This window comes from Epinephelus lanceolatus, chromosome 17, assembly GCF_041903045.1.
Source record: "Epinephelus lanceolatus isolate andai-2023 chromosome 17, ASM4190304v1, whole genome shotgun sequence".
NCBI lineage: Eukaryota > Metazoa > Chordata > Actinopteri > Perciformes > Serranidae > Epinephelus > Epinephelus lanceolatus.
The window spans coordinates 11,974,914-11,999,378 of NC_135750.1; the positions used below are offsets into that span (position 1 = coordinate 11,974,914).

General features: G+C 41.6%; 2 protein-coding genes and 1 long non-coding RNA gene across 4 annotated transcripts; 2 read left to right on the forward strand and 1 right to left on the reverse strand.

Annotated features, from left to right (window-relative positions):
- Positions 1 to 1,400: 1,400 nt before the first annotated feature.
- On the reverse strand, positions 1,401 to 14,876 carry LOC117248500 (uncharacterized). Its single transcript, XR_004500924.2, has 2 exons — positions 14,664 to 14,876; positions 1,401 to 3,665 (listed from the first exon to the last, which is right to left on the reverse strand). It is a non-coding gene; the product is annotated as an uncharacterized LOC117248500 (long non-coding RNA).
- LOC117248499 (protein FAM161A) lies at positions 2,641 to 7,441 on the forward strand. The gene is made up of 4 exons (XM_033613641.2): positions 2,641 to 2,748; positions 3,429 to 3,706; positions 5,170 to 5,337; positions 5,482 to 7,441. Exons 1-4 carry the CDS (start codon positions 2,641 to 2,643, stop codon positions 6,365 to 6,367), a joined length of 1,440 nt encoding a protein of 479 aa, XP_033469532.1. The 3' UTR covers positions 6,368 to 7,441.
- On the forward strand, positions 10,613 to 24,465 carry LOC144458342 (uncharacterized). 2 transcript variants are annotated; one of them, XM_078160552.1, is made up of 7 exons: positions 10,613 to 10,961; positions 15,292 to 15,416; positions 15,624 to 15,746; positions 15,989 to 16,016; positions 16,153 to 16,212; positions 19,776 to 19,860; positions 19,951 to 24,465. In XM_078160552.1, exons 1-7 carry the CDS (start codon positions 10,898 to 10,900, stop codon positions 20,024 to 20,026), a joined length of 561 nt encoding a protein of 186 aa, XP_078016678.1. In that variant the 5' UTR covers positions 10,613 to 10,897; the 3' UTR covers positions 20,027 to 24,465. The 2 variants fall into 2 exon arrangements, with proteins under 2 accessions (XP_078016678.1, XP_078016679.1); XM_078160553.1 differs by lacking the exon at positions 10,613 to 10,961 and adding an exon at positions 15,005 to 15,155.

The following is a 24,465-nucleotide window of genomic DNA, read 5'->3' on the forward strand; positions in this document are numbered from 1 at the left end:
AATTCTTGATTTAAAGGGGACATAAGCACAAAAAGTAGCCTGAGCCATAGATTACATTGTGACATTTTGCTTTAATAACCTTGAAATATCACCCTGTCTCTTCTCCTTCAGATGTCTCTGTCAGCTGCAGCCTCAGGCTCTTAGGTAGATGGACAGGAGATGGAATAATGGGAGACAGGAGACAGATGGAGAGAAGTTGTTGGTGAGGACTTGATGAGAACCTTAAGTAAACCAATTAACACAGTTGGCTCTGGTTTGTGTCCTCCCTCTCCAGCTTCATTTGTCAAATCCCCCAAAAAGCCTCACAGTTGAACTGGGGCCAGCCTGTGCTTCACTTGATCTTGGCCAAAGTGTTTACAGGCAAAAGTGTGGCAGCTTTCCAGTTAAGCCACTGGACCAGAAGGTCAACAGTGCGAGTGGACACTGATAGATGATCAATACATTATTCCTACAGGACACTTGGGCCTCATCTCTAGCAGGAAACACATTCACAACTTATGACAATGAAACAGGTGCAACCAAGTCATTGTTTTGCAAGTCACAAGTCTTCAGTCAACACCTTTGCAAAACAGCCCATTCAGAAGTGTTTACTCAGTCCTGAGTGTTATTATGTAGCTGATACATTCACACTTTGCACTTCTTACATTTCAGCAGTGCTACGGCTAACGTGCTGTAGGTTTAGGTACGAAACCCACTTTATTGTTGTCTCAAAAAGTGCTCTGTAGTGGTTTGCAACTTGGCAGGCGTCTTGCCTAGGTGTCACACTGTCTACCATTCCCTCCACCTCTCAATGATAAAGTCAGCTCATATACTATGTCACTTGAGAAGCATTGATATGATACGTATGAAACATACAGTTATAATGTGTTTGTGGTTTGAAGGGAAGTACAATGCCAACATTTCTTTTGGGGACTGGGGACTGAATCAAAACAGATTCACAAACAGTTTTTACCACAGTGTTGCAAGTTGCATGCCCAAGCTAATATGCTTGCTTGCAAATTTAGCATGTGTTCAGTTTATGTGAAGATAGATCTTTTTAGGGCATTTTGCACTCAGCTATATACTGCCCACTTGTGGTGCTCCTACAGGAATATGCAGAGACTTTATGTGGCCTATAACAATGGAATGAGACTGCTTCTTAAACTGTGTGGGTGTGTTAATAGATTGAGTTGGGGTCTGAGTTGGAGTAGGAGGGATGCTTCTTGTGGAGTGAGGAACTGGAAATGATTGGAACAAGAATTCAAAAGTCATTTGATATTTAATTTAGTATTTATTGTACTTATTTGCAGTGTTTTCGTCTACCTGCTGTTGGACTAAGAGTCTCATCCTACTCTCCAATGTGCTATGTGTGAGCTCAGTCCTGCATGTTCTTTAATGAAGCAATAGGAGAAGATATTCGGTCTCAGTTAATGTAGTTTATTAAGCAGTAAAGGAATAAAATTACAGAGCTCTGGGTCTCAACTTCACGTCCCTGACGAACAACAAAGGTGTGTCAGTTCATGAAGTCTTACCTCCTGTCCTTTCCCTGACCCAGTATATTTGAGCGTAACAGAGTGTCATTGTGCACGCAAGGCGTTGTCCTCTTCTCATTGGCAGTTCCACTTCCTCCTTCACCACACCACGCCCCTGCCTCCTGTTAATCTGACTCCATCCCGCTGGCGGTGGGGGCGTGGTTCCTGTTTTGAAAGACAAGAGAACAACACAACTCCCTACACATGCTGTACCTTACTATCTGTACATCACTTTCTATTCTTTTTACCATATATGAAACTAATTATCTAAGCATTGCGGTATGTGCTCCTCAGACCTCATGTCTCTTCCTCTCCTGTACTTCTCCACTTCTGCAGAGCAAACACATTCAGATCAGCTGAAATCATCTCAGTATTCTCATTGTTCACACATCTAAAACTTATATAGTGAAACACAACTTATAGTAAAACACATAAAATCATTCTATTCCCAACACTGCCCAGGTGCTGCAGATAGAAACAAGTTGCTGTATCTGGTACAACACAAGTGTTTCTGTGTATCATCTCTGACAGATAAAAAAAGGGAGACACGTGATTGAAAACAACATATCTAACCTCAGCTAGAGAAATACCAAATTTCCTCCCTAAGACTTTACTTGTGCCAGATGTTTCATAAAGCCTAATGCAATAGTTAGTATATCATGTCATGTATACTGTAAGTCACCCCTGTGGAGTCTTCTCACATCTTCACCTTCCCTCCTGCAGACCTTTCTGCAAACCACAGCAGGTGCACAATGCTTTATATCAGCACTCGTGCTGTATTTAAGAAAGTTAATCTGTAAATCAGATTGGGAACATCCACACAGACATCTATCTGACTTTGAATCAAGTGAAAAGCCACTCGACCATATGGACCATCTGGCCAAAGGCATCCCTGACAACTGTTAAATCACGACTCCTCCCGATGATAAGAGGATAAAGCTTTCAGTCTTTCTGTGTGTGTGTGTTTGTCAGTACAGTAAAGTGTGTGCTAATCTTTGTTTGTGTCCTGCTCTGACTTGCTTAGCAGGTCAGTGTGCAAACCGAGGTGACAGAGGACACACAGTAGCTTTGCTCTGCTTTGCTTCAGACTGGTTGTAAAGTTGCTGTTTTATAGAGAACAAGGAAGAAGATGGCAGCGATGTACCGATCAACTTCTCTGGAAAACAAGGAATTAATGGCTCTGTACGGAGACGAGAGAGACGATTACTTTGTCAGAGATGAGGACTGCACCAGTGAGGTGAGGATTTAAGGATGCACAGTGCGTCTGCTCTAAAGATAATAAACTACATTTAAAACTGCCTGCAAAATGTGGAAAGCCTACTAGCCTTCAAAATTAATACACATTTCAAGTTAACGTAGCTGAAGTAAAACATCTTCAAATTCTTCAGTGTGTGGAGTTGTATTATATTCATATCGATTATTGAGACACTGAACATGCATGCTATGGATAGATTTAAAGGAAGATTTGAACGCCACGTTTTATTTTTAGATGTATAAAGACGGAAATCACCTACTGTAGCCGAGTGCCTTCTGTCACCCCACATCCTTCAACCCAGGTTTTTAAAAATCTTTAGCTCTGAAATGTGACCACAGTTGTTGCATAAAAATGTGCAGTGCTTGCAGTGCATCCTGAGTAAAAACCACATTATGACTTTTTGTAAAATTGCTGACCTTTTTAAAAGTTTGTTTGAACCATCTACAAAGATTCATTACCTTTCCCATCATCAGTGCTTTTGCAACACCTAATCTGAGAAAAATTAAAATACAGTAAGTCTGTTAGTATATAAATGTTTACCACAGTAAAAAGAGACATTATCAGAAATACTTTACTGATAATCAAACAGCAAAGTGCTTTTACATTATGAAACATTATGACCCTGATGCATTTATCAAACAGCACTATGTTCCACCCTTCAGGAGTACGATCAGGACTCAGAGTGCAGCGAGGACAGACAAGGTGGCAGATGCGTTCGCAGGTCTCTGTCCCTGGAGATCTACGGTCTACAGAGGGAGCAGCACGTTTACTTCTCCAACCAGGAGTACTACAGGAGGCTGGAGGAGCTGAAGGCTGCTCACCTGAGGAACATGGCCGAGCTGGAGAGGATGTACATCAGCCAGGGCAAAGAGAGGTACGGAGAGGAGGATGACGCTGGTCTGGGGAGAAGACAGAGCAGAGAGGAAAGGCCGTCAATCAGGTTGGATATGTGTCCTATGAGACATTAACCAACAGGGACAGGGACATACATGCTCTATTTGTGCTGCTTTTCAATAGACATGATAGCTGAAACTAAACTACTATAACCTAAACTAGCCTAAAATTAGGCTGAATTCCGTAATAAATAATGAATATAAATAGGCGACAACTTTTTTTAATGTGTCTATCTGCAACATATGACTCCAGTTTCAACAGGATTTCAACAGAAACTTTTACATGAAGCAGATTAAAGGTCAGGTGTAACAATAAAACAGATACACATGGCACACAAGAAACATGGAAAGCAATCCTCACATGCATATAAACCAACTGCAAGACTGTCTAAAGCCCACAATAATGAATGAATCCTGTAGACAATCAGCATTATAAGCAAGGGAATAGGAATGTGTTTTAATATGACATCTTATTTTAACTTAACAGCTAAATGTATCAGAGCTGTGGTTCCCACCTGGTCCAGTCACGAGGTCCAGATTTCTCCTTAGTCATTAGTCATTAGTCCAAGGTCCGAACAGTTTAACACATTCAGCGTCATACTTGCATTTGGCCATGTTGTGGAGCTAATTTGCTGTCATTGTTAAGTGACCCACCAGTTGGGAACCACTGTATTAGAAGATCTGCTTCACACTGAAATAAAGCCACTGAATTTGCTTCTATGATGACTTAAAACAAATTCAACCCACTGTTCACCTCAATGTTCAGCCGGTTTTCACCTTCAAATTACAGAAACCATGCTTACTTGGCAGTTTCCTGTCATGGCGTAAAAGTGGATTTAGAATGTGTTTTCAGGTAATTTCCAAAACTAGTGTGTGATGTGATTCATAGTGTATGTTGTCTCGTGATGACAGTAACCCTGGCAGGCTAAAACAGTAACCCACAAACTCACTTCTCCTATTCATTAGCTGTAGTCTCATGCTTTCATCACGAGTAAGGGTGTTTCAAGAGAAATCACTGACCACAATGCATAATTCTTTATCTTTTTCCACATGGTGGCTGTTTTGTCGAGGGCCATACATGCATACAGACAGCAATATCATAGTTTGTTTGGACGGCTTGTCTTCCACTGAATGCAGTGACTGTATTACAGAGTTTAAAAAGGTCAAAGGTCAAGATCGGTGATCATATTCAGCTACATTCATCTACTTTTTCCAGATTAGATATAATATAGAAGTTGTATTTTTTCTGCAGCTGGCAACCTGGTCTCACTCTGAAGTCATTGAAATTCGGCGCTTGGGCAGTGACGCACAGCATCAGACACTAACGAAAAAAGCCGTCCTTTAACGTAGGCATGATACACAGCTGGTCGCGGTTATAGTTTAACAGCGCTCGATGGCGTCAGGGGGAAACACAGTGGGACAAGGACAAAAGTTAAGGCGGCGAGTGGGAGGGGTGGTGGATAGACTTTCACCTTTGCCATCCCTCATATATCATTTCTGCACCGAGCAGCAGCAGTGGCCCTGCCAGAAAACTCCAGAGGATCAATTCCCAGGAGGAGCTGGACTTCCATGACACATCAAGCAGTTCCGACCAATCAGAGCTCTGTGCTGATAGCATGGGGGAACTGGAGCTGGACAATCCAAGAAGGAATTCTGGCCAGGACCGAACCTTTGGGAGGTTGGTGAAGTCATAGCAGACATGCTCTTAAATAGCGGTTCTTGGAGTTGAAGCCCAGATGGAGAGACAGAAAGGAAGTTAACTCTTGAAGCTTTGTTGTTGATACTTTGTTGTCACATTTCATTCTCTTGTATTTTCTCCCAGAGACTTCCTGCTGAGCCCTGAAGAAATGACGACCCAGAAGCAGTTTCGATTCCAGCCCAAGGTCTCCTGTCCCAAACCACGGGGAAGACTGCCCCGCCAAACTGGGGTCAGGTCAAACTCCAAGGTCACTGTGCCCAAACCGTTCCAAATGATGCTGAGAGAGGAGGAGAGGAAGAGACACAAGGTGCGGACTCGCTCAGAGATCGAGCTGGAGAACATGCTGCTGAGACGGGAGCTGGAGGAGCTCCAGGAATGCCAGAAAAAGTTCAGGGCATCACCGGCACCTGCGCACATACATCTGCCTCTCTATGAAATTATCAGCCGTCGCACCGGTCAGCGATCAAACCGAAGCAGAAGCTGCAGTAATACCCGTGACGCCAGACGTAACCAAACCTCTGCTTCTGCTTCACCACAGCCGTTCCATTTCCTGGAGAGAGAGAGGAGGAAGAAGGAAGCGAAGATTGTGGCAGAGCTGGGGAAGCTGGGGCCGAAAGAGGAGCGACAAGCCTTCAAGGCCAGACCCATGCCCTGCACGGTGTACGGCCCCAGACACAGACCAAACGTCAAGACCACAAGCCGCCAGTTTCTAACCATGTGCACACTGGAGAGGGAGGCCACAGAGGGCCAGAGTCATCCAAACTCAGACCTGGAGCCGGATGCGCTCCACTCCAAATCTGACACCTCTCCTGACTCCTGTCGGGCTCAGAGATGTCTGTCGTCCAAGCCAGTGAAGAAGCAGATAGAGCTGTCGATTGAGATGGTGAAGGAGAGGGAGTGGTCCTGCAATGATGCGCTTAAAGCCACCGCGTGCAACGTCTACTCACCTCTGCAGTCAGCTGACCCCGAGGATCTGCTCTCTGACAAGAGTGACTGCATCAGTGTGTGAGAGACACACTCATAAATCAAAGACAGACAAAATAATGGAGGAAACCAGCTACTGTACATCTTAGCTAATGTTTTGTAGATTAGTTTAATTCTACAACTGAAAAGTAAAGATTTAGGTTTTGTATGTGCTGTAGCAATGTATGTTATTTACTTATTAAACTTGTTGGGTTATTTTTAAGCTCTTAAAGGTAAATGGATGGCATTAATATTGAGCTTGTATGCAAAGCACTTCACAGTTTCACTCCCATTCACAAACTCACACACACTCGTGTAAAGATAGCACTGAACAACCATGTGTAATCATCAGGAGCAATTTATGGTTCAGTGTCTGGCCCAGGGAAACTGATATGTGGACACAAAGACTACCACAGCCTCATGTGACCTGTGGAGACTTGTGTCAATGAAATTACATCCACTGTTTCTCACCAGAACATATTGTGTGTCTTTGAATAAAGTGTTTAATGCTTTTGCTTCATCATATAACATTTGTGAAAGTGTTTCTTGGGAGAAACCTGGATTGTTTGCATTTATGCTTGATTGCTACGCACGCTGCATTGCAACACTGTTAGCACATTACTTCCAGCAGCTGTCCAGGGTGGGTGAACTATAAATGTCTGTGGGAGCTGTCTCATCCGGTTTCTGACCTTTAAACTTAAGTTGCAAATACATGACACTAGAACTTCTGAAACAACGTGATTCATATCCCTATAAATATATAGTTTTATAATTAATACTATTATTGTTGTGCTACTTTATTTGGTGTACTGCTGAGAGGTGAGGTCTAAGTCAAAGAGGTGGGATTGCTTTCTGAACTGTTGTATAATGCTCAATAAACAACGAGGTTGACTTTGGACTCAAAGGCCCCACAACAGCCCTTTAAGTGTCGTGTTGTGGGATGGTGTGAAACCACTAAAAGAACTGTGTATCCTACTGTGTGTGCACGTCTGTGTGCGTGCCAGACACAGTTACAAAATGGGAACCCACTCTTTAAACCTCTGCTTGAGCATGCTAATAGTGGTTAAGACCTCAGAGAAGACTAATAAATAAAAACTTTAATAACTTTAAATGGCTATAATCAATATTTTTACAATAACAGTGCATAAAATGACAATATGAAAACAATGTCACTATGTAAAAGGGGGTGGCTGATGAATTAGCAGGTCCCTTCAGCATTACATAGCATCACAGTGTAGCTCGTGGTTTAACTGTCGCTCTGCAACTTTATTGTTCTGGTTTATTCTCACCACATAGTGTTGTTCAAAGCCTCGGCATTCAGCTATTTCAGACAAGAAGCTGTAAACCCCCCCCCGTGTACGCTACCTGCTCAGCACCCAGCAGCAGACAGACACAGTTACAGACTAAATAAACCACACACAAGATGGCTGAACTGCTTCTTCTTTTAATCTAATCTTCATTCAAAATGTCACAAACAACACATCTTGCTCATGGCTTCATCATGTTTGTTGCACAAAACACTACAATACACAGGTTTTTTTAACAACACTGAATCCAATCAGCAGCAGGGTGGATAATGTGCTGAAAAGACTCCATATATGGTCATGTCTACACACCTATCACTTGTTGACATGATGAAATGATAGATGTGTACACATGACCATATATGGAGTCTACTCAGGACATTACCCACCCTGCTGCTGATTGGATTCAGTGCAGCTGTAGCCTTGAAAAAAACACCTGTGTATTGTATTGTAATAGCAAACCTGATGAAGCCATGGGCGAAAGATGTTGATCGTAACTTTTCAAATGAAGATTAAATTACAAGAGGAAGCAATTCAGCCCCCTTGTGTGTGGTGCATCTACTTATTTATCAACCCGATGTTTCCTGCCATCACCTGCACCAAGTTATAAGGGCTGACAGTGCTGTGCACGGGGCATGTGCTTTTGAAATGTTAAAAACTAACTGGTGAACATAGTGGAGCATTTAGTAGTTGATAAACAGGCAGACATTTTCCTCAGGAGACTAATGTCAGTGGTAAAGAGAGTGACTGTTGGACTAAAACTCATCAGGGGGACAGAAATATGACTCCAAATGAATGATAATGTTGTAACTTCTTGATGTGTAAATACGCAACATTTTGCTGACAAGTAAAATTCAATGATGTGAAGTGTTTTTGCAACTTGTTTCCAGTAAACCCAAGTCTTCAAACATACACACACACACACACACACACACACACACACACACATAAATTCATTTTATGCTTACATAATCTTGTATTGCTTAACTAAAACACACAAAGCACACAAGCACAAAGTTTGTATGTCTTGCTCCTTTGTAAGAGGGTTGGTGGGGCCACGTAAGGGTACACTGTCTCATAATCCACCCATGACTCATGGCAGTGTGATGGCTGCTCCTCCTGGACCACAGATACAGTGGTGCTCATAAACTCCACAGCAGTAAACGGCACTTTAAAATAAAAGCCCTGTGCCGCAAATTCACTGTACTTCAAAATAAAATGTCTTAACTTAATTTCTTGTGCAAGGCCGATGACAAACAGTACACCATCCTTACTGTGAAGCATGGAGGTGGATCTCTGATATTTGAGTGGGTGATTATAAGAAAATACTGAAGGGAGGTTGGGTTCATAAGGCTGAAAGCTGCACATGGGACATACTTGGACCTTCCAACATGGCAATGATCCAAACCACAAGGGCAAGTCGACCCTTCAGTGACTACAGCATCAAAAAGTGAAGGTTCTGCAGCGACCATGACAGTCTCCTAACCTTAAAACCTTTGAGCCACTTTAGGAAGATCTCAAACTTACATGCCGGTGGATATTCTCATTTATCCAGGTCATAGTTATCTCAAAGCAATTGAATCAAACGCAACTGGACTTAGAAGACTCTTAGAAGACGTTTCACCTCTTATCCAAGAGTCTTCATCAGTTCATGCTTGTCTGACTAGGCTGGAACTTGTCTGACAAACTGGTGTGGAAAAACCCAGGTATTTAACCTCTGAGGAGGTCTACACAGGGCCAATGATGTCTTTGGTGTGTTAGTGCTCCAATGGTGTGTCAACGACTGTGGTTAAATCTCCTGCTGCCAGTGGTCATTGGAGTAGTTAGTGCAAAATGGCCTCATGTGACTCTAACGACTAAAGACAAAACTAAGTCCAGTTGCGTTCGATTCAGTTGCCTTGAGACTCAAACTTACAGTTGCAGACCCATGCCCTGCTCAGTGTACGGCCCCAGACACAGACCAAATGCCAAGACTACAAGCCACCAGTTTCTAACCGTGTGTTCACCGCAGAGAGAGATGCCACAGAGGGCCAGAGCAAACTCTGACCTGGAGCCGGACACACTCCACTCCAAGTCTGACACCTCTATGACTCCTGTCGGCCTCAGAGATGTCCGTCCTCCAAAATGCAAACTTATCAAAGAGCTGGAGGCTTTTTGGCAAGAACAACTATCACAACAGACTGCAAACTGATGCCAAAAGGGTAAATACATACTATTAATGGCATGCAAACTTTTAACTTGAGACCATCTCAGTATTTAATAATTGCAATGTTTTGTTTAATCACCGTGCTATTCTGTGATGCCTGATAATTTAATATGAATCTCATTACATATATATACAAGAAGTCTTTTGCCTGATCACTCATGTTTTCTTTAAAGAATGGTGCACATATCAGAAATCCTGCCAGGGTGTGTGAAATTACAAGCAGAACTGTACATACAGCTGCTCATTTTTTTATTTCTATATAATAGGGTTTATTCATTTATTTATTCATTTATTTATCACGTATAAATATATAAATAAGGTGTTTTTTTTTGGGGGGGGGGGGGGTAGGAATAGACAGTAGACACACAGCTGTTGATCCATTTGAAATGTTATATTATCTTGTAAATAATTATAATATCAAACTTAATTTATATGGCACCTTTTAAAACACAGTTACCTACAAAGTGCTGCACATTAAAACGTAACTCTTTTAAAACACTAAAACAAATAAGTAAAAGGTAAAATAAAGAAGACTCACACAGACGTTATATCCTCGAACTATGTCTCAAAGTCTCAAACAACGCAGAGGGTCATAAGGGACTAACAGGTCTGAATTATAATCTTGAGCTATGAACTTAAAAGTAATTAATAAGAGTTTAAAGTCAATCCTGAAACAAACAGGAGCCATTGTAAAGAGGCTAAAACTGGTGTGGTGTGTTGCCGGTAGGTGGAGGTGTGACAGCCTAAATTGCATCAGAGAATACATGGTGGAGAGAGGGAAGAGACAGAGGGAGGTAAGAGCGACGCACCTCCCTGCCCCCGTTGAGAGACTGGTGGTGTGATGTGATTTCAGCCAACTAAATTAGACGGACAGTGAGCGCTCAGCGTGCCAGCCGGGGAGTGTTGTTGTCGGGGAAATCCATCAGATTTACCGAGAGTGGAGAGAGAGTCAGCGAGAGGAGAGGCGGCACTTGATGCTGAAGGCGAATCAGTGAGGAAAGAGAGGAGAGAGCTCACATGCGCTGAGGCTCGCCGAGAGTCACGAGCTCTTGTCTGTTAGAGAGGTATGGTGCACGCGCGCGGAACAAAGAGGATGCTGCCACATGTGTTTTACGTGCCGATTTTTGCCGGTAAGTATTATAATTTATTGCTGAATAACTAAAGTCTAAGAGTTTGTCTGTTTCATTGACTCGCAGGATTTGCTGCATGTGGTGTATTGCATCATCGCCAGTGAATCATAACCTGCTCATCACACAGAACCAACACAAGTTTTTTTTTTATTCCATCAGAGCGAGGGTTTATAGCTGACACACGTTTTGAGCATTTATAACGAGAAGTTACTTTATGTAATTATACATTCTTCACACACAGACCATATTGTCCTCAGGATAGAGGATAAGGAAAGCTCAACTTTATCGGTATTCGTCAGCAATAGATTTATTCATGATCGTAGAATAAGTCATTATAAATCTGGATGTTTTTATTGCTGAGCCATGTTGTTACTGCAAACCACGCTACGGATTTCCTCGACACCTGTTTCCAAACATTGCGGACAGTGCGGGTTATTTGATGGAGTATGTGGAAATGTTTCATCATCGGGCTGCTGCTGCTGCTAGGCGACGTTTCCTCGTGTGCTAGTGCATGTGGATTGGGGCCATCACATGAGCAGTAGGGGCGGTCTATCAGCTGGGAAATACCGAAACATGCGGAGGGTGCGTCTGTACTCTTTCACCGATTGGCTCTAGCAGTGGGAGAGACCATAACTGATGACACTGCGCTGTCAAGTAGTGGGTTTACAACCGCATGGACCGCGGAACGCGTCTGAAAAAGGGGGGGGGGGGGGCATAATTTCAAGTCACGCGGAGGGGGTGGGGGGGCATATGCACTGAAACAGACAATATTACTGATGTATTAAATAACGTTGCGGAGCACTTTTTTTATTCCGACGCCACACAGTCACATCTACAGTACACGCATGAACACGAACACATGCTTGCTCAGATTAACCCCTCTGATCCCACTCTAACATTCACACACAACAGGCCAAGCCTATTTACACATAAACGCACAGATGAAACTATAGCAAACAACAAAGTACATCCAGTCCACAACCACAACCAAAACTCATCTTGCTGCCTTGAATCTAAATCAACACCATGTTCATTATCATCACAAGTCAGCACTCATATCAGACTAATGTGCAGAGCCGCACACCGTCCCGCAGGAGAAAACACGTCATTTTATAGGCTATTAATAAAGAGATTCATGGGGTTGTTTGTTTCGTTCCCCTGGTCTGCACGTCTTTTGACGCACTTTCGTTGTTTTCATTTAGTTTTTAATTAAATAAAGGCTGTTTCATATTCTATTCTCCTCCTCTGTATTTTATTTAATTTTCTACGTTTATATAATCACGCAGTGATTGAGGTTAAGGCAAGCCCGACGCCAGGATGAAGTTACTGAGGGGGCGGTTAAAAATTATGAGGGAGCAAATCTTTATTATGCAACATAGGTTCACACAGTGAGTTATAAAGAGCGCGCAGACGTGCGTAATAGTCGCACGTAATGACAGCTCGTCGCCGGTGAAACACAATGAATTGCACGTCTTCTTTCATGTTTGTCTCATGACAGATGGAGCTGACTGACAGACAGACAGACAGACAGACAGGTGGGGCAAGCGGCATATTGGTATGAAGGCTGGTTCAGGGCATATTCGTCCATTTATGAATAAATATGGAGTGGAAACGCTCGTGCATGTGGGACCCGGCGGGACCCAATCCCAATACAGCCCTCTATGTCAGAGTACAAAAGTTACCCCCCCCCCCCCGGTTCCGCGGTCTATGTACAACCGTTAACTACAAGTCAGCAATATTTAACACTGTGGTCCTGGCTTGTACAGGGTCCTAACATATGTATGGTTTTACCACTTCTTACTATGCCTCTGGCGATAGGTGCAGCTGTATAGGCATTATGTTTTCAGGCTGTCCATATAAAGCCTTGAGGGAATTTCTTTAAATGTAGCACAAACATCCACTGCCCTGTTTGGTTCAGTTCAGTCAAACTCAAGTTTGTTTGCCCCCTAAGTGCGGTTTGTTTGTTTGCGGTTCAGTTACAAACAAACTCTGGTGTGGTTTGTTTGTGGTGAGAACGTGTTCCGACCTGGATCTGAACCAGCTGCAGTCACATGACACATTGTTTGGGTTAAACATGAGCATGTTGCAGTCCTGGAGGATTATTAATGTGCACCTCCTCCTGTACTGCCTTAATATGCACATTCAGCACATCCAATGCATCAAAACATTGTTTTCTAGTCGGAGCCGCGCCTCGTTTTCAAACTGTATGGTTTAACTAAAATGAACAATGACAGCAATATAGTCCACGATGAGCAGCGCTAAAATCAACCTGCGTAGTTGTCCCTCCATTGTGACATTAGAAAGTGTCACATTTATCTTGCAAGGGTACTCTTCTTTAACGTTTTGTTTACTTCTTGGATTTTTCCCGCATGGAAATTCTGACCAATCAAGAGCAGTTTTCTCACACAAGGCATTTTATCTGGTCCGCTTGTAAATGCTGCCGTGAGAACATGAACCAACTCTAGGCAATTATACAACTTTGTGACAAAATAAGTCCCTGATTCAGACCAAAGCAAGAAAACTCTAGGTCTGAGAGCACCTTTAGACTCAAGGATGAACTGATTAGATTTTGGTGGTCAAAGGTCAAGGTCACTGTGACCTTGTATCCATCTCATTCTTGTGAACACAATATCTCACAAACACCTGGGGAGAATCTGACACAAATGTCCACTTAGACTTGACAACAATGAACTGATTAGAATTTGGTGGACAAAGGTCATCTTATTTTCTTGAATGCAGTATCTCAAGAAGGCCTTGAGGGAGTTCTCTCAAATTTGGCACAAATGTCCACTTGGACTCAAGAATGAACTGATCAGAATTTTGTGGTTGGATGTCAAAGGTCAGGTCACTGTGACCTCACAAAACATGTTTTAGTCATAACTACTGAAATCATACACTTATTATGACAAAATTTCACACAAATGTCTAACAGGATAAAATGATGACATTACATTTTTTTATCTAAATGGTCAAAAGTCAATTTCACAGTGACATCATTATCTCTTTGAAAACTCTTTGCGGGCCATTACTCAACACCGCATCTCAGGAACAGAAGGGGAAACATTTGATCAGATACTGAATTGGTGACGCTAATCTTGGGTGTCCTCCTTGAAACTGTGCTGATTGTATAGAACTTCTGTGCTGCTGGGTTGGGGATGTGTGTGAAGCATCCATGTTTTCACAGGCATGGATGTAAACTGTAACTGCAGCTTGACTGGTTTTAGTTAATATTGTGCTTACAGGGGACAGATAACTAAGTATAGTTAGGTCTAATTAAATTATAATGAAATAACTTACACACGATCGTAGTACTGGTTGCTTTCTGATACTGAACCCCCTGATGACTGAATGAGTGACTGGGCAGCTGTGGCTCATTATAGCAGGTCGTGCACTAATCAGAAGATCAGAAGTTCGAGTCCCAGCTCCTCCAGTCCACATGCCAAAGTATCCTTGAGCAAGATACTGAACTCCAAGTATGATAAAAACTGAGTAGCGGGTGGCACCTTGTAGCCTTGGCCACCAGTGTATGAATGTGTGTAGTGTAAAAAGCACTTTGCCTGTTTGGAGGACAAGAAAAGTGCTGTACAAGTGCAAGTCCATTTTAACATTTCAACACCCTGTTACCAGATACTTGTAAGTTAGGCATGGCAGCCGCAGTGACATACTGGGATTAAAGAAATACTTTACTAATCAGTTACTCACCCTGTGTGATGTTGAATTCATGAAGAAAACTTTGTTTTTCTCTCATACCTCCACGGTGAACAAAGAATCCAAAAACAGAGAAAATCGTTGATGAATTGACATCATCATCAACATGTTTAACAACACCAAAACTTTCATTATATCTCATTTATCTAGTAGTTTGCTCACTATTCCAAAACATGTTGCCCTTGTCAGCCCTTTCTGACTGGGACTGAAAGTAAAACATTTCTACAATTTCACTTTCAGTCTTAGTCAGAAGGGCGGCAGCAAGATACAGCTATGTATTGTAAATGAGGCTTGGTTTATACTGCACAAGTTGTGTGAGAGATTGTGAACGGATTGTTTGAAGCAGTTTTTTGCTGTTTACTTCAATACATCAAGAATTTGCTCTGCCTTTGGATTCTTCGTTCGCAGTGGAGACATGCAAGACAACATTTTCTTTATGAATTCAACCTCACACAGGAACTGATATAAAAATGATCAACTGGTGGGGTGAAGTATTCCTTTATAATGCTTACCTGGTTTCAGCCAAAACAAGGTTACCATGTTAATCCAGTATGTATCTAGAATAAACTGTAAGGCAAGATTGTGTGTCTGGTAATGCATTTGTCTTTTTTGTTCTTCACAGTTTTGCTAAAGCTTTCCACTGCTCAGGACATTCCCTGCTCCGTCATCCAAGATGGTAGACTGACATGTTACAGCATCCCTGACTTCAATGCCACCGACTGTCTCTATTCGTGGGCCAACAGCAGTGTAAGTTAGACAAGCCACTATTGCTCATTTTAATTCAGTGTTTTCAAAACTTTCTGTGACATGACACAGGTACTCTGTGATTAAAACAACCCCAGGGTAAAACTCCTGCACACACCTTTCTCCTGGCAGACACGTTTGCTTGTCATAGCAGGAAGAGCACAGGTGAAAGCTGTTATGGTTTTATTGTCTTCCATATGTTGGCTTTAGCACTACGTCCTGGCAAACCAAGAGGAGGGTGTGGATAAGCTGGTGGAGATGAAAAGTGACCGGACTCTTGCTACCTCACGGTGCCTAACTGTGGTCATCTATACACGTGACTGCATCTCTGAGGTATGACACTGTTGACATGTAAAACATATGAACTATACACATGAAAGATATTACGCAGAGTTTTTAAAGTTAAGTTAAATACTCTGATTTGTGTTGGTTTAAGTGTTCCAGTCCTAATAATACTGATTATGTGTGATGAGAAGATTTAAGAATTCCCCTCTCATACTGGTGCCATATATTGACAGTGCACATTAGCGCATTGTATAACAATGACTGACTGAAAATCAATTCTTTCTGTTTAGAAGAGGCAGCACACAGGGACCTGCTGGAGTGAGTATCATTAACTGTCTGACCTAACTTAATATATGAGTATTTTAGATCATGGTTATTCCACTGACGTAAAATTTAAAAGTGAAATCTTTATTTTTATTTACTTGATGTTCCCAACAAAATGTTCATTTTACAGCCAACTGCACTGAAGATGCTAAGCTTCTGAATGGAGGAGGTAGTGACGAACCAAATCCAGGTAAATGAGATTGTTGTTTATATTTGTATCAGATGTGGGTTACATCCCAGAACAGATTAAAAAACAGATTCAGATAAGATACAGAAACTAGACAAATATTGAGCCAGTAGAAGTGTGAATGAAATCACCGTCTGCTCAGTCTCTCACTTTGCTTTTTTACTTGGCAGTCAAAACATGAGACGCAGTTATTGTAAGGTTACAGTACGCATATGTGTCACTATTTCCTGTTGACTTAGTGTGACTGGGGTTGTGAAATGAGTACTGCAATGTCAAAGATGTTTTTCTCAAAGCATTTTCATTCATTCTTTCTATTCATAAATACAAGCAGGGGTGAAACTGAGGAATAATATTTACTCTTGTCACTGTAACAAAGTCACATTTTAAAAATGAGCATTTTTTCTTGTGCTTAAGCTTTTTTATATATAGGAATCACACTTTTCTATATTTCAAGCTGCATTGCAGGTTGTGAACAGTGCAAAAAAATTAACAACAACGCAATAAAATTAAGGATGACATCATAAAATGCTGCAGGATGATATTTAATTAACATGAAATTCGCCCTGGTTCCCTCGTCAACAAGCCAATAGGATTTTTCCACTGGACTTTGGATTATTTTAGAAGATAAGCTCAAACAAAAGTGTATGATACATACATTTTTTTTTCAGCAAGATAATCTTCACAAATGAAAACCCATTGTAGGATTTTTGAAGCGTAATTGCAACCTCCACAGTCACATGACTTCAATGGCATTATTGTCTTGTGTGCCCGAGGGATACACTGCTGCTGTGACAAAGTAATTTCCACAAGGATTAATAAAGTATCATTCTTCTTTCTTCTTCTAAAGCCGTGTTGTAGTCTCATTTAGCCACTTGAGAGCAACCGTTTAATGAATGTGGTATTTACTGATGGGCCTTATGTCGTAGAACAAAACATGAAAGTCTCTTAAGCGTGTGTGAACCACTGACCTTATTTCAGGCATGTAACCAAGAACCCGTTCAATTCAAGACAAGGGAACCGCAAGTGGTTTTAAATGCTTACTCATTTCCATGTTTTAAGACTCATTCCTGCACCACTCTAATATGGGTCATAATATTAGCATTATTGTATTTGCTTTAGAAAAAAATATATCCCTAAAGAAGGGCCTTAAAAAACATCAAGCATAAGCCACAAAATGGCATAACAATAAAAAACAATAACATGTATAAATACCTAAACACAAACTCAGACTACTGTGCATAAGCACAGTAAATGGCCCATATCAAACACATGTTGTTGGGTAGACCCAGCATGCAGGTGCATGTCCAATAGCAAAGAATGTTTTTGTTTGGTGTTGGGTAGTGCTTAATTACAGTTTCAGTGTAATGTCTTTATCAAGGCACCAGCGGGTTAAGAGAACACGTGGATGATGTTTTGTGACTTTGTCATCAATTTGCCGATAAACTGTTACACTACTAATCTGTGAATCACTGTAAAGTGACTAAGCCCGTTTTACTTCCCAGATTTATTGCTTTTGTTGTTAATAGAGCAGTGTTAAGGTGTGTTCAGCCAGAGCACACGGTTATTTTAGACATGGCATGATTCAAACCAAGACAATGAAGAGATGTGAGTGGGCGTGCTTAGAGGGAAATTCTTTGAGTTGTAGGCAACTGAAGCAAAGACGTGCCAGCACGAGTTGATGTTTTTTTAACTTAAGAGATCATTTTGGGCTCATCCTGACAGCTTTATGAATCTGCTTCACAAAACATGCAGAGAAAAGAGGTGACAGGAGAGACTGTAGGGAAAAGACAAAGAAAAAAAATTGTCTGAAGCCCGCGACAGGGCCACAACATCGTCCCTTCCTTATATTGGCTTTGCTTTTTTTATACAAAACCAAACAATGGCAGCATAATGTTGCCACAGTGTGTGATTTTAGACAGCATGCTGGCGTTCCAGAAGCAAAAGAAGCGTAACAGGTGTGACATATAACACAACAGTGCCGGCCTCTCGTGTAACATGTAACATATGCATTGGCAACATGGCATAACATGGCATTAACAATCATTTACCGTCCCTGTTATATGGCGGCTGATCTCAGCCTCTGCTCGGGGGGGAAGGAGCTCCTGGACCTCATTCTGGACCCTAATTTGTGGAAATATTTGGCTGCTGTTCTTTGTCTTTGAGTTAGCAGCTAACTGCTATCAGCTGCTGGCAGTGAGTCACATGTATAAGATGTTGCCAAAACGTCCAATCCTGCCAGTTGTCCCTTTTACACAGATGCCAATTCACAGCTGTTACTACCTCTGCTGCTAGCGTAAAGGCCAAAACAACCCCACACTGGCAGTGGCTAGACACGCATCAGCACTCCTAGACGCACTACCCTGTGGCACTTTACGCAACTGTCCTGTTTGCAGCCTCGCCGCCCCTGGAATTAAATGCATCTTCCCCCACTCACTCTCTGCTTGTTCATACCAGCTCCTGTAACAGCTCTTCTTCTCTGCTCCTGTGGCAGCACAACTGCCCCTCACCATGGATGCATAAAGTGAACTCATCCAAAGAATGGGTGACGAGAGAGTTGTTGTTAAGGTCGAGAAATATCCCGAGCTAAACCCATAATTCTGTCATTATAAGGACAAAGGCCAAATATATTGCCTGGTGAGTGATATTTCTGGGGATCAGCTCCTTAGGTGAGAAGTTAAGTTTAATTAGGGGCTCCCCACACATGATTCCAAGCTAATGCAGAGGTGGAAGGGGTACAGATATTTCAGTTAAAGTGGTAATAACTTTGTGTCGTCGTCTGTTAACGAGCTGCGGTGTGACACGTCCTGTGTGAGCTAGGGGTGTTACTTGACACACCACGCGGCAGCGGCCACAGTGTGTTTTCAGTTATGATGCTAGCTACACATGCCTAATCACATTATTTGATTGAGGTAAAATAAACCGTTGCCTGTTCATCCAATCCAGTCCATGTTTTTTTTATATTGCTCGTTTCTTACACAAAGGCAACTCAGTGCTTTATATAAGCGCAAACATACAAAACAAATAAAAGACAATTCATAAAAACAAGACAAGACAAAACTACAAGAATCATAGAAGTACAACAGTATAACATCTTTAAATGACCTTGGGAGAATCAGCAGCAACAAACATTTCAAGCTTTGATTTGAACAAACAAAGGACCTCAGATATTCAGGAAGTGTATTCCAGATCTGCAGTAGATGATAACTGAAAGCTGCTGCATGTTTGTGTCTGACCCTGGGGACGGTGAGCAAACCTGTCCCAGATGATCAAAGAGCTCTGAAAGGCTTGTCACAGAGCAGCATATCAGACATGCATTTTGGCCCCAGATTAGTAGGTGCTTTTTAGGTTAGGTATTTAGGTAATATTTTGAAATCAATTCTCGGGCTCGGGCAGCAGGGTTCTGAATATGCTGTGGTTATGTGACTGGTTTTGTACAGAGGCCTGTAAAGACACTGTTACAATAATCACGTCTGCTAAAAACAAAGGCAAGTTTCTATAAGTCTTACTGCAACATGGGTCTTTTGGGGTTGATGGATTAACTGTCAAACAATCTGTTCTCTTGACAGACACTTCCCGATACTACTGGATTCCACCTGTTGTCATCACTGTCTTCCTGCTGGTTCTGGTGGTGCTGGGGTTCCTGTGCTACTGGTTAGAGATCAAACTTTGTCATACAAAATGACACTCACTGCCCTCATTTGGCATGTTTTCTAATGCTCTTTTTCTGTTGTGGGTATGCAGGATCTACACTTCTAAGAAGAAGAAGGCGTACAGTTGCCCCAACATGGATGATGGGGAGAGTGGGGAGAGTGTGTAGAAAGTTAATTTTCTTTACACTTTCCACAAGGGGTGTAAAGGGAAGTCAGTTCATTTTCAGTGCCTTACATCTACATATTATCAGACTGCCATTTAGAATACGCTGAGGTAGGCAGAAATCTGGAAAAGGCAAAAAAGGAAAGGCAGAATTTCAAAATACACCCTCCTCCTGCAATGCTCCCCTCTCTGTCCTACGCCCCTCCCACCAGACGATCACTGGCATATGCATGTGCTTCATACATCTCATTCTCTCAGCACCTCCTTGCCCTGCTTTTTCCTCTGTGTTTATGAGGCTACAAATGAGACAAGCATTTGCAAACAAACGTAAGCCGCCCCACAGTCCCTCGGCCTCACTCCCTGTTTTCCTGGGAGGAAAGCAGGAAGCAGCTTGGAAGACAGCCAGCATAAATCCCCAGCGTCGGGTGTCAGAGTGGGCTGGTGACCAGCAGCAGCGCTGGGTCTAACTTGTTCTGATCTGGCACGAAGTCAGGGCTCTCCAGTCCCACATAACTATGGTTTGCACCGTCTGGATTGAGGTTTCTGCAGCCGTTGACTGGGGGTCCGTCTCTGGAGCTGCTGCCCATTCTCCTCCCAGCGAGGTGGTCTATAACGACAGATAGTGAGGTGGAGCCTCTAGCTAATGTTAGCTCCATAAAATTGGACATGTAGCTGCAGCTGTGTTAGCTGTTTGCACACGGCTAAACTGTCAGCAACGTCTCCTCTCCAGCTCTGAAAAACTTCTCAGACTCTCCCTTAGACTCTTTAAGACTCTCTTTCAGTCTTTTTGATGGGTCAGTCTTCCTTTTTTGAGTTGTTTTGCAGTGTAGTCAGTTGCTGCAGATGCTTGAACAGCAACTTTTTCTGCAGGATTCTTTGCCATTGAATCAGGCTTTCACTGAATGGATCTGTAAGCACATCTGCACATGTAGAACAGCCAATAGGAATGTCCGTCTCCCATTAAGGGGTGGATTCACTAAAGCCTGAAAACAGAGTCAAGAGGAGGTGCAACAGTTTAATTTTATCTCAGACTTTACCAACAATATGCTCAAAGCTAATAAAGGGATTTTTGGCCAGTGATGCCAAAATTAAACTGCCTACCTCAGCTTTAAATCCACAACTACGTTATCATATATTCATGCTAAAGACTTTAAACCTTTACCAGTGTTCCCGCTACACTTTTTTTTAGAAGCACTGTGCTTTTTGTCTTGCAGTCATGTTACAGTGAATATTATGTTACTGTAATGATTGATTCAGGCCTAATTATCTATTAACATAGATAATTAGTTTTTAAGTAGGTCCCTGCAACTAACTCCCTGTCACCTACCACCATGTGGACATGCTACTGCTGCCTGAAACAGTTATACAAACAGTTTGTATTCATTTTTATTGTTATATGTATCAAATGCTGTAGTATTAGTTTAGACAAGTTATCTATGAATTTAATCAGGTCATGATAATCATTTAAATGATGATTTTTAAAACTACACTGAACGAACATTTAAAGGCAACACTTGTTTTTCAGGCTCGCCTGTGTAGTGGTGATTGTCTTAGAAAAGGAGAGGTGCTCACAAACATGGATTTTTACAAATTTACAAGCACAATTCAAGAGGGTCTTTTGAGTTTATAAAAGCTGATAAAATTTGAGCCAAAACAAAAGTGTTTAAATTTTTGTTCAGTGTATGTGGTGCTCTTAAACAGTTGTGAGACAGTTTGCCAAGAATCTTGCCACTATAAGCTTAATTTTACTCTTTCATCATTAAGCTCAAACCAAAGCCAGCCGTTATATGACTAACACTGCCTCACTCTTTCTTTGTCATGTTAGTGAGAATGTCTTTGAGAATTTTACCCAGGTCTCCCTCATTTCCATTAATTATCACAAGTATCACAGAGGTGAGACTTTTCAAACAGCAGGGCTCATCTCTGCTTTCTGTTATTCTCACTCCCGTAGTTAGGTTTGTCTTGCACACAAAGCACAAACAGTGTTTAAACAGCCATGATAATAACTGCACAGCCAATAGTCAGTAATTGGTGCACAGATGTTGCGGCTGTGGAAGCTGATAAACTCTCTGGGGCACCAGTGAGTGCACTTTGAGTACTTACGCTTAGTAACTTACTCAGGGGCCTGTATCATGAAGCAATCTGTCCGGCTTTCTCTGGGTCACCTAAGACTTCTGATTCTGAATAACCATTACAAAAATGGTTATCAGCAGGTTCTCTTAACCATGGGCTCACCAGTCCGGCTTTGAACACTTTCTCGTCAAAGAGTATTTTCTTACAACAAACATCAGAATCATGGAGCAATTCAAGGAACAGTGTGTAGGATTTATCAATCTGTTTTAGGCTACTGTAGAAACATGGTGGTGCAACATGGCGATCACCCTAAATGAGGACCTGCTCCCTATGTTGATATAAATGTGTCATTGTAAGGCAACGAAAACACAACTTCACACTCTAAATAAAACATAGGTATTATATTACATTCCATGTCTGCCAGTATATCCCCCTAAATCCTACTGGGCCCTGTAAGAATGATGACTCGACATTTCCAGTGATCTGATTGGTCTGTAGGTGGCTTGTTATCAGGTTTTGATAAAGCTATAGATAGCTGGCTTCTTGCTTCATGATACAGGCTCCAGGTCCACTCAGGACTCCGATATTAATGTTAACATTAAACTAAGCTGTGGAAGCTATTTGACTTGTAATGGAGCACCAGAGCGTGCGCTTTCAGTCTCCTGTAGCCTTCCAGCAACCCCTTAAACCTCAACATAAAGCCTTAACAAACTTCAGTTAATCATTCCTTTGCTTTTACTAAAGTTCCCCTGTGTAGCGAAATAGATATCTATATTTGTATATATATCTATGTCTATATGATACCTCAGTGTGCTGTATGTAACTCTGGAGAAAGATAGTTAATTGTTGAGTCCAAGTAGCATCGTCCGCAGCTGAAAAATTAGGCCGACAGAACTGCAGTTCTTTGAATGTCCACTTGAGGCTGGCTCCAGAAGCGAGTCCGTCCCCGTAGACCCCCATGTTAAAACTTCACAGTTGAAATAAATAATGTTTACAGCCTGATACATTTTCCCCTTTATGACAATCGGGGGAGTGTCGGGGAAGTTGTGTATTCTCAGTCAGATCCACCCTCTCGCTCAAATGTGGTCACTTCTGGCTCCACACCAAGATTGTGACAGCCAAAACTAACACAAAGTTTCAAAACGGAAGTAAAATAATGGATGATGTCATGGTAGCTTCATCCATTATTTTTACAGTCCATGCCTGAGTCTCATTCCCACCAAACCAACAAGCATTCCTTTTTTTAAACCCGGGAATGAGACTCAACAATCAACTCTCTTTTTCCAGAGTCACATACAGCACTTTTGATATGTTCATAGTAATATAAATATGTTTAAGATGCTTCATACTGTATAGAGTATATTATAAATATCTTCAAATATATTACTGTTCAAAAGTTTGGAATCTCATGCCACAAAAGCTTGATTAAATCCAGTCAGACAGCTGGGAGGACTTCTCTACGAGTTGTACGAAGTCCTCCTTCACAAATAGATTTTGTATAAAGGGTTTGTTTTTCACATGGAGAACAACAAACACTGTACAGTGGCTTAATTAAAGTAACGAATAAAAGGACAAAGAGACAAAGTCGAATAAGAACAAAAGAGATCACCAGTCTAAACTACAGAAACAGAAGGTTAGTCCGAGGTTAGCCACGCTGGAACATCAGCTGGACTGACAAATCACAGTTTAAACCTCTTTAATCTAATTACTGAGTAGACTGACCAAAGAGAAACACACTAACTCAATATCCAAAGCCCAGTTGCATCGTTGTTCAATAATGATTGAGGGTCAGTGATGCTTTTCTGGACAGGAAAACAAATTCAAAATCCAATTTCCAACAGGATTCTCCCCTGTCATGGGGGCATCAACCACATGGAAGTTTGAATCATTTCATTCCTCTTCTTCTGACATGTAAAAAATACATTTTGTGTCTGAATTATCCAGTTTTTATTTCTGTTTAAGTCTCCATTATTGAAGAAAAGAAGAAAAACATCAATATAACAGCTGATTCCAAACTTTTAAACAGTATATATATTATATAAAAACACATTATACAGAGGGTTGATGCAATGTTTTGTTCAATGCAATGTCGTCTACTACAAAAGCTTAGTTGTGTTATTGCACCTCTGTTTTAAAGAAAGGGAAGAGTGCTTTTTTGTGGACTGCAATAAATTGTAAAGGATTAAGGTCCAACCACTGTATGTTGTATGTCTTCAAGTCTTAAGTTACATGTCCACTGTAAGTATGTCTGTTAACTATCTGCCTGAAATATAGCCATCACTTTGTAGCACTCACTGTATCAGAACTGTTTCAGCACTTTCATTTGATTTGTTTAGTTGTCAAAGATTAATTAAACATCATTTATTGGAA

What these genes read in the sequence shown, in the direction of transcription:
- LOC117248499 (XM_033613641.2), top strand. Translation starts at nt 2,641, where the DNA reads ATGGCAGCGATGTACCGATCAACTTCTCTGGAAAACAAGGAATTAATG. An exon ending in GAGGAAAGGCCGTCAATCAG is followed by an intron (nt 3,707 to 5,169) that starts GTTGGATATGTG and finishes TGCACCGAGCAG; the next exon opens with CAGCAGTGGCCCTGCCAGAA. An exon ending in CAGGACCGAACCTTTGGGAG is followed by an intron (nt 5,338 to 5,481) that starts GTTGGTGAAGTC and finishes ATTTTCTCCCAG; the next exon opens with AGACTTCCTGCTGAGCCCTG.
- LOC144458342 (XM_078160552.1), top strand. Translation starts at nt 10,898, where the DNA reads ATGGTGCACGCGCGCGGAACAAAGAGGATGCTGCCACATGTGTTTTAC. An exon ending in CACGTGACTGCATCTCTGAG is followed by an intron (nt 15,747 to 15,988) that starts GTATGACACTGT and finishes CTTTCTGTTTAG; the next exon opens with AAGAGGCAGCACACAGGGAC. An exon ending in TAGTGACGAACCAAATCCAG is followed by an intron (nt 16,213 to 19,775) that starts GTAAATGAGATT and finishes TTCTCTTGACAG; the next exon opens with ACACTTCCCGATACTACTGG.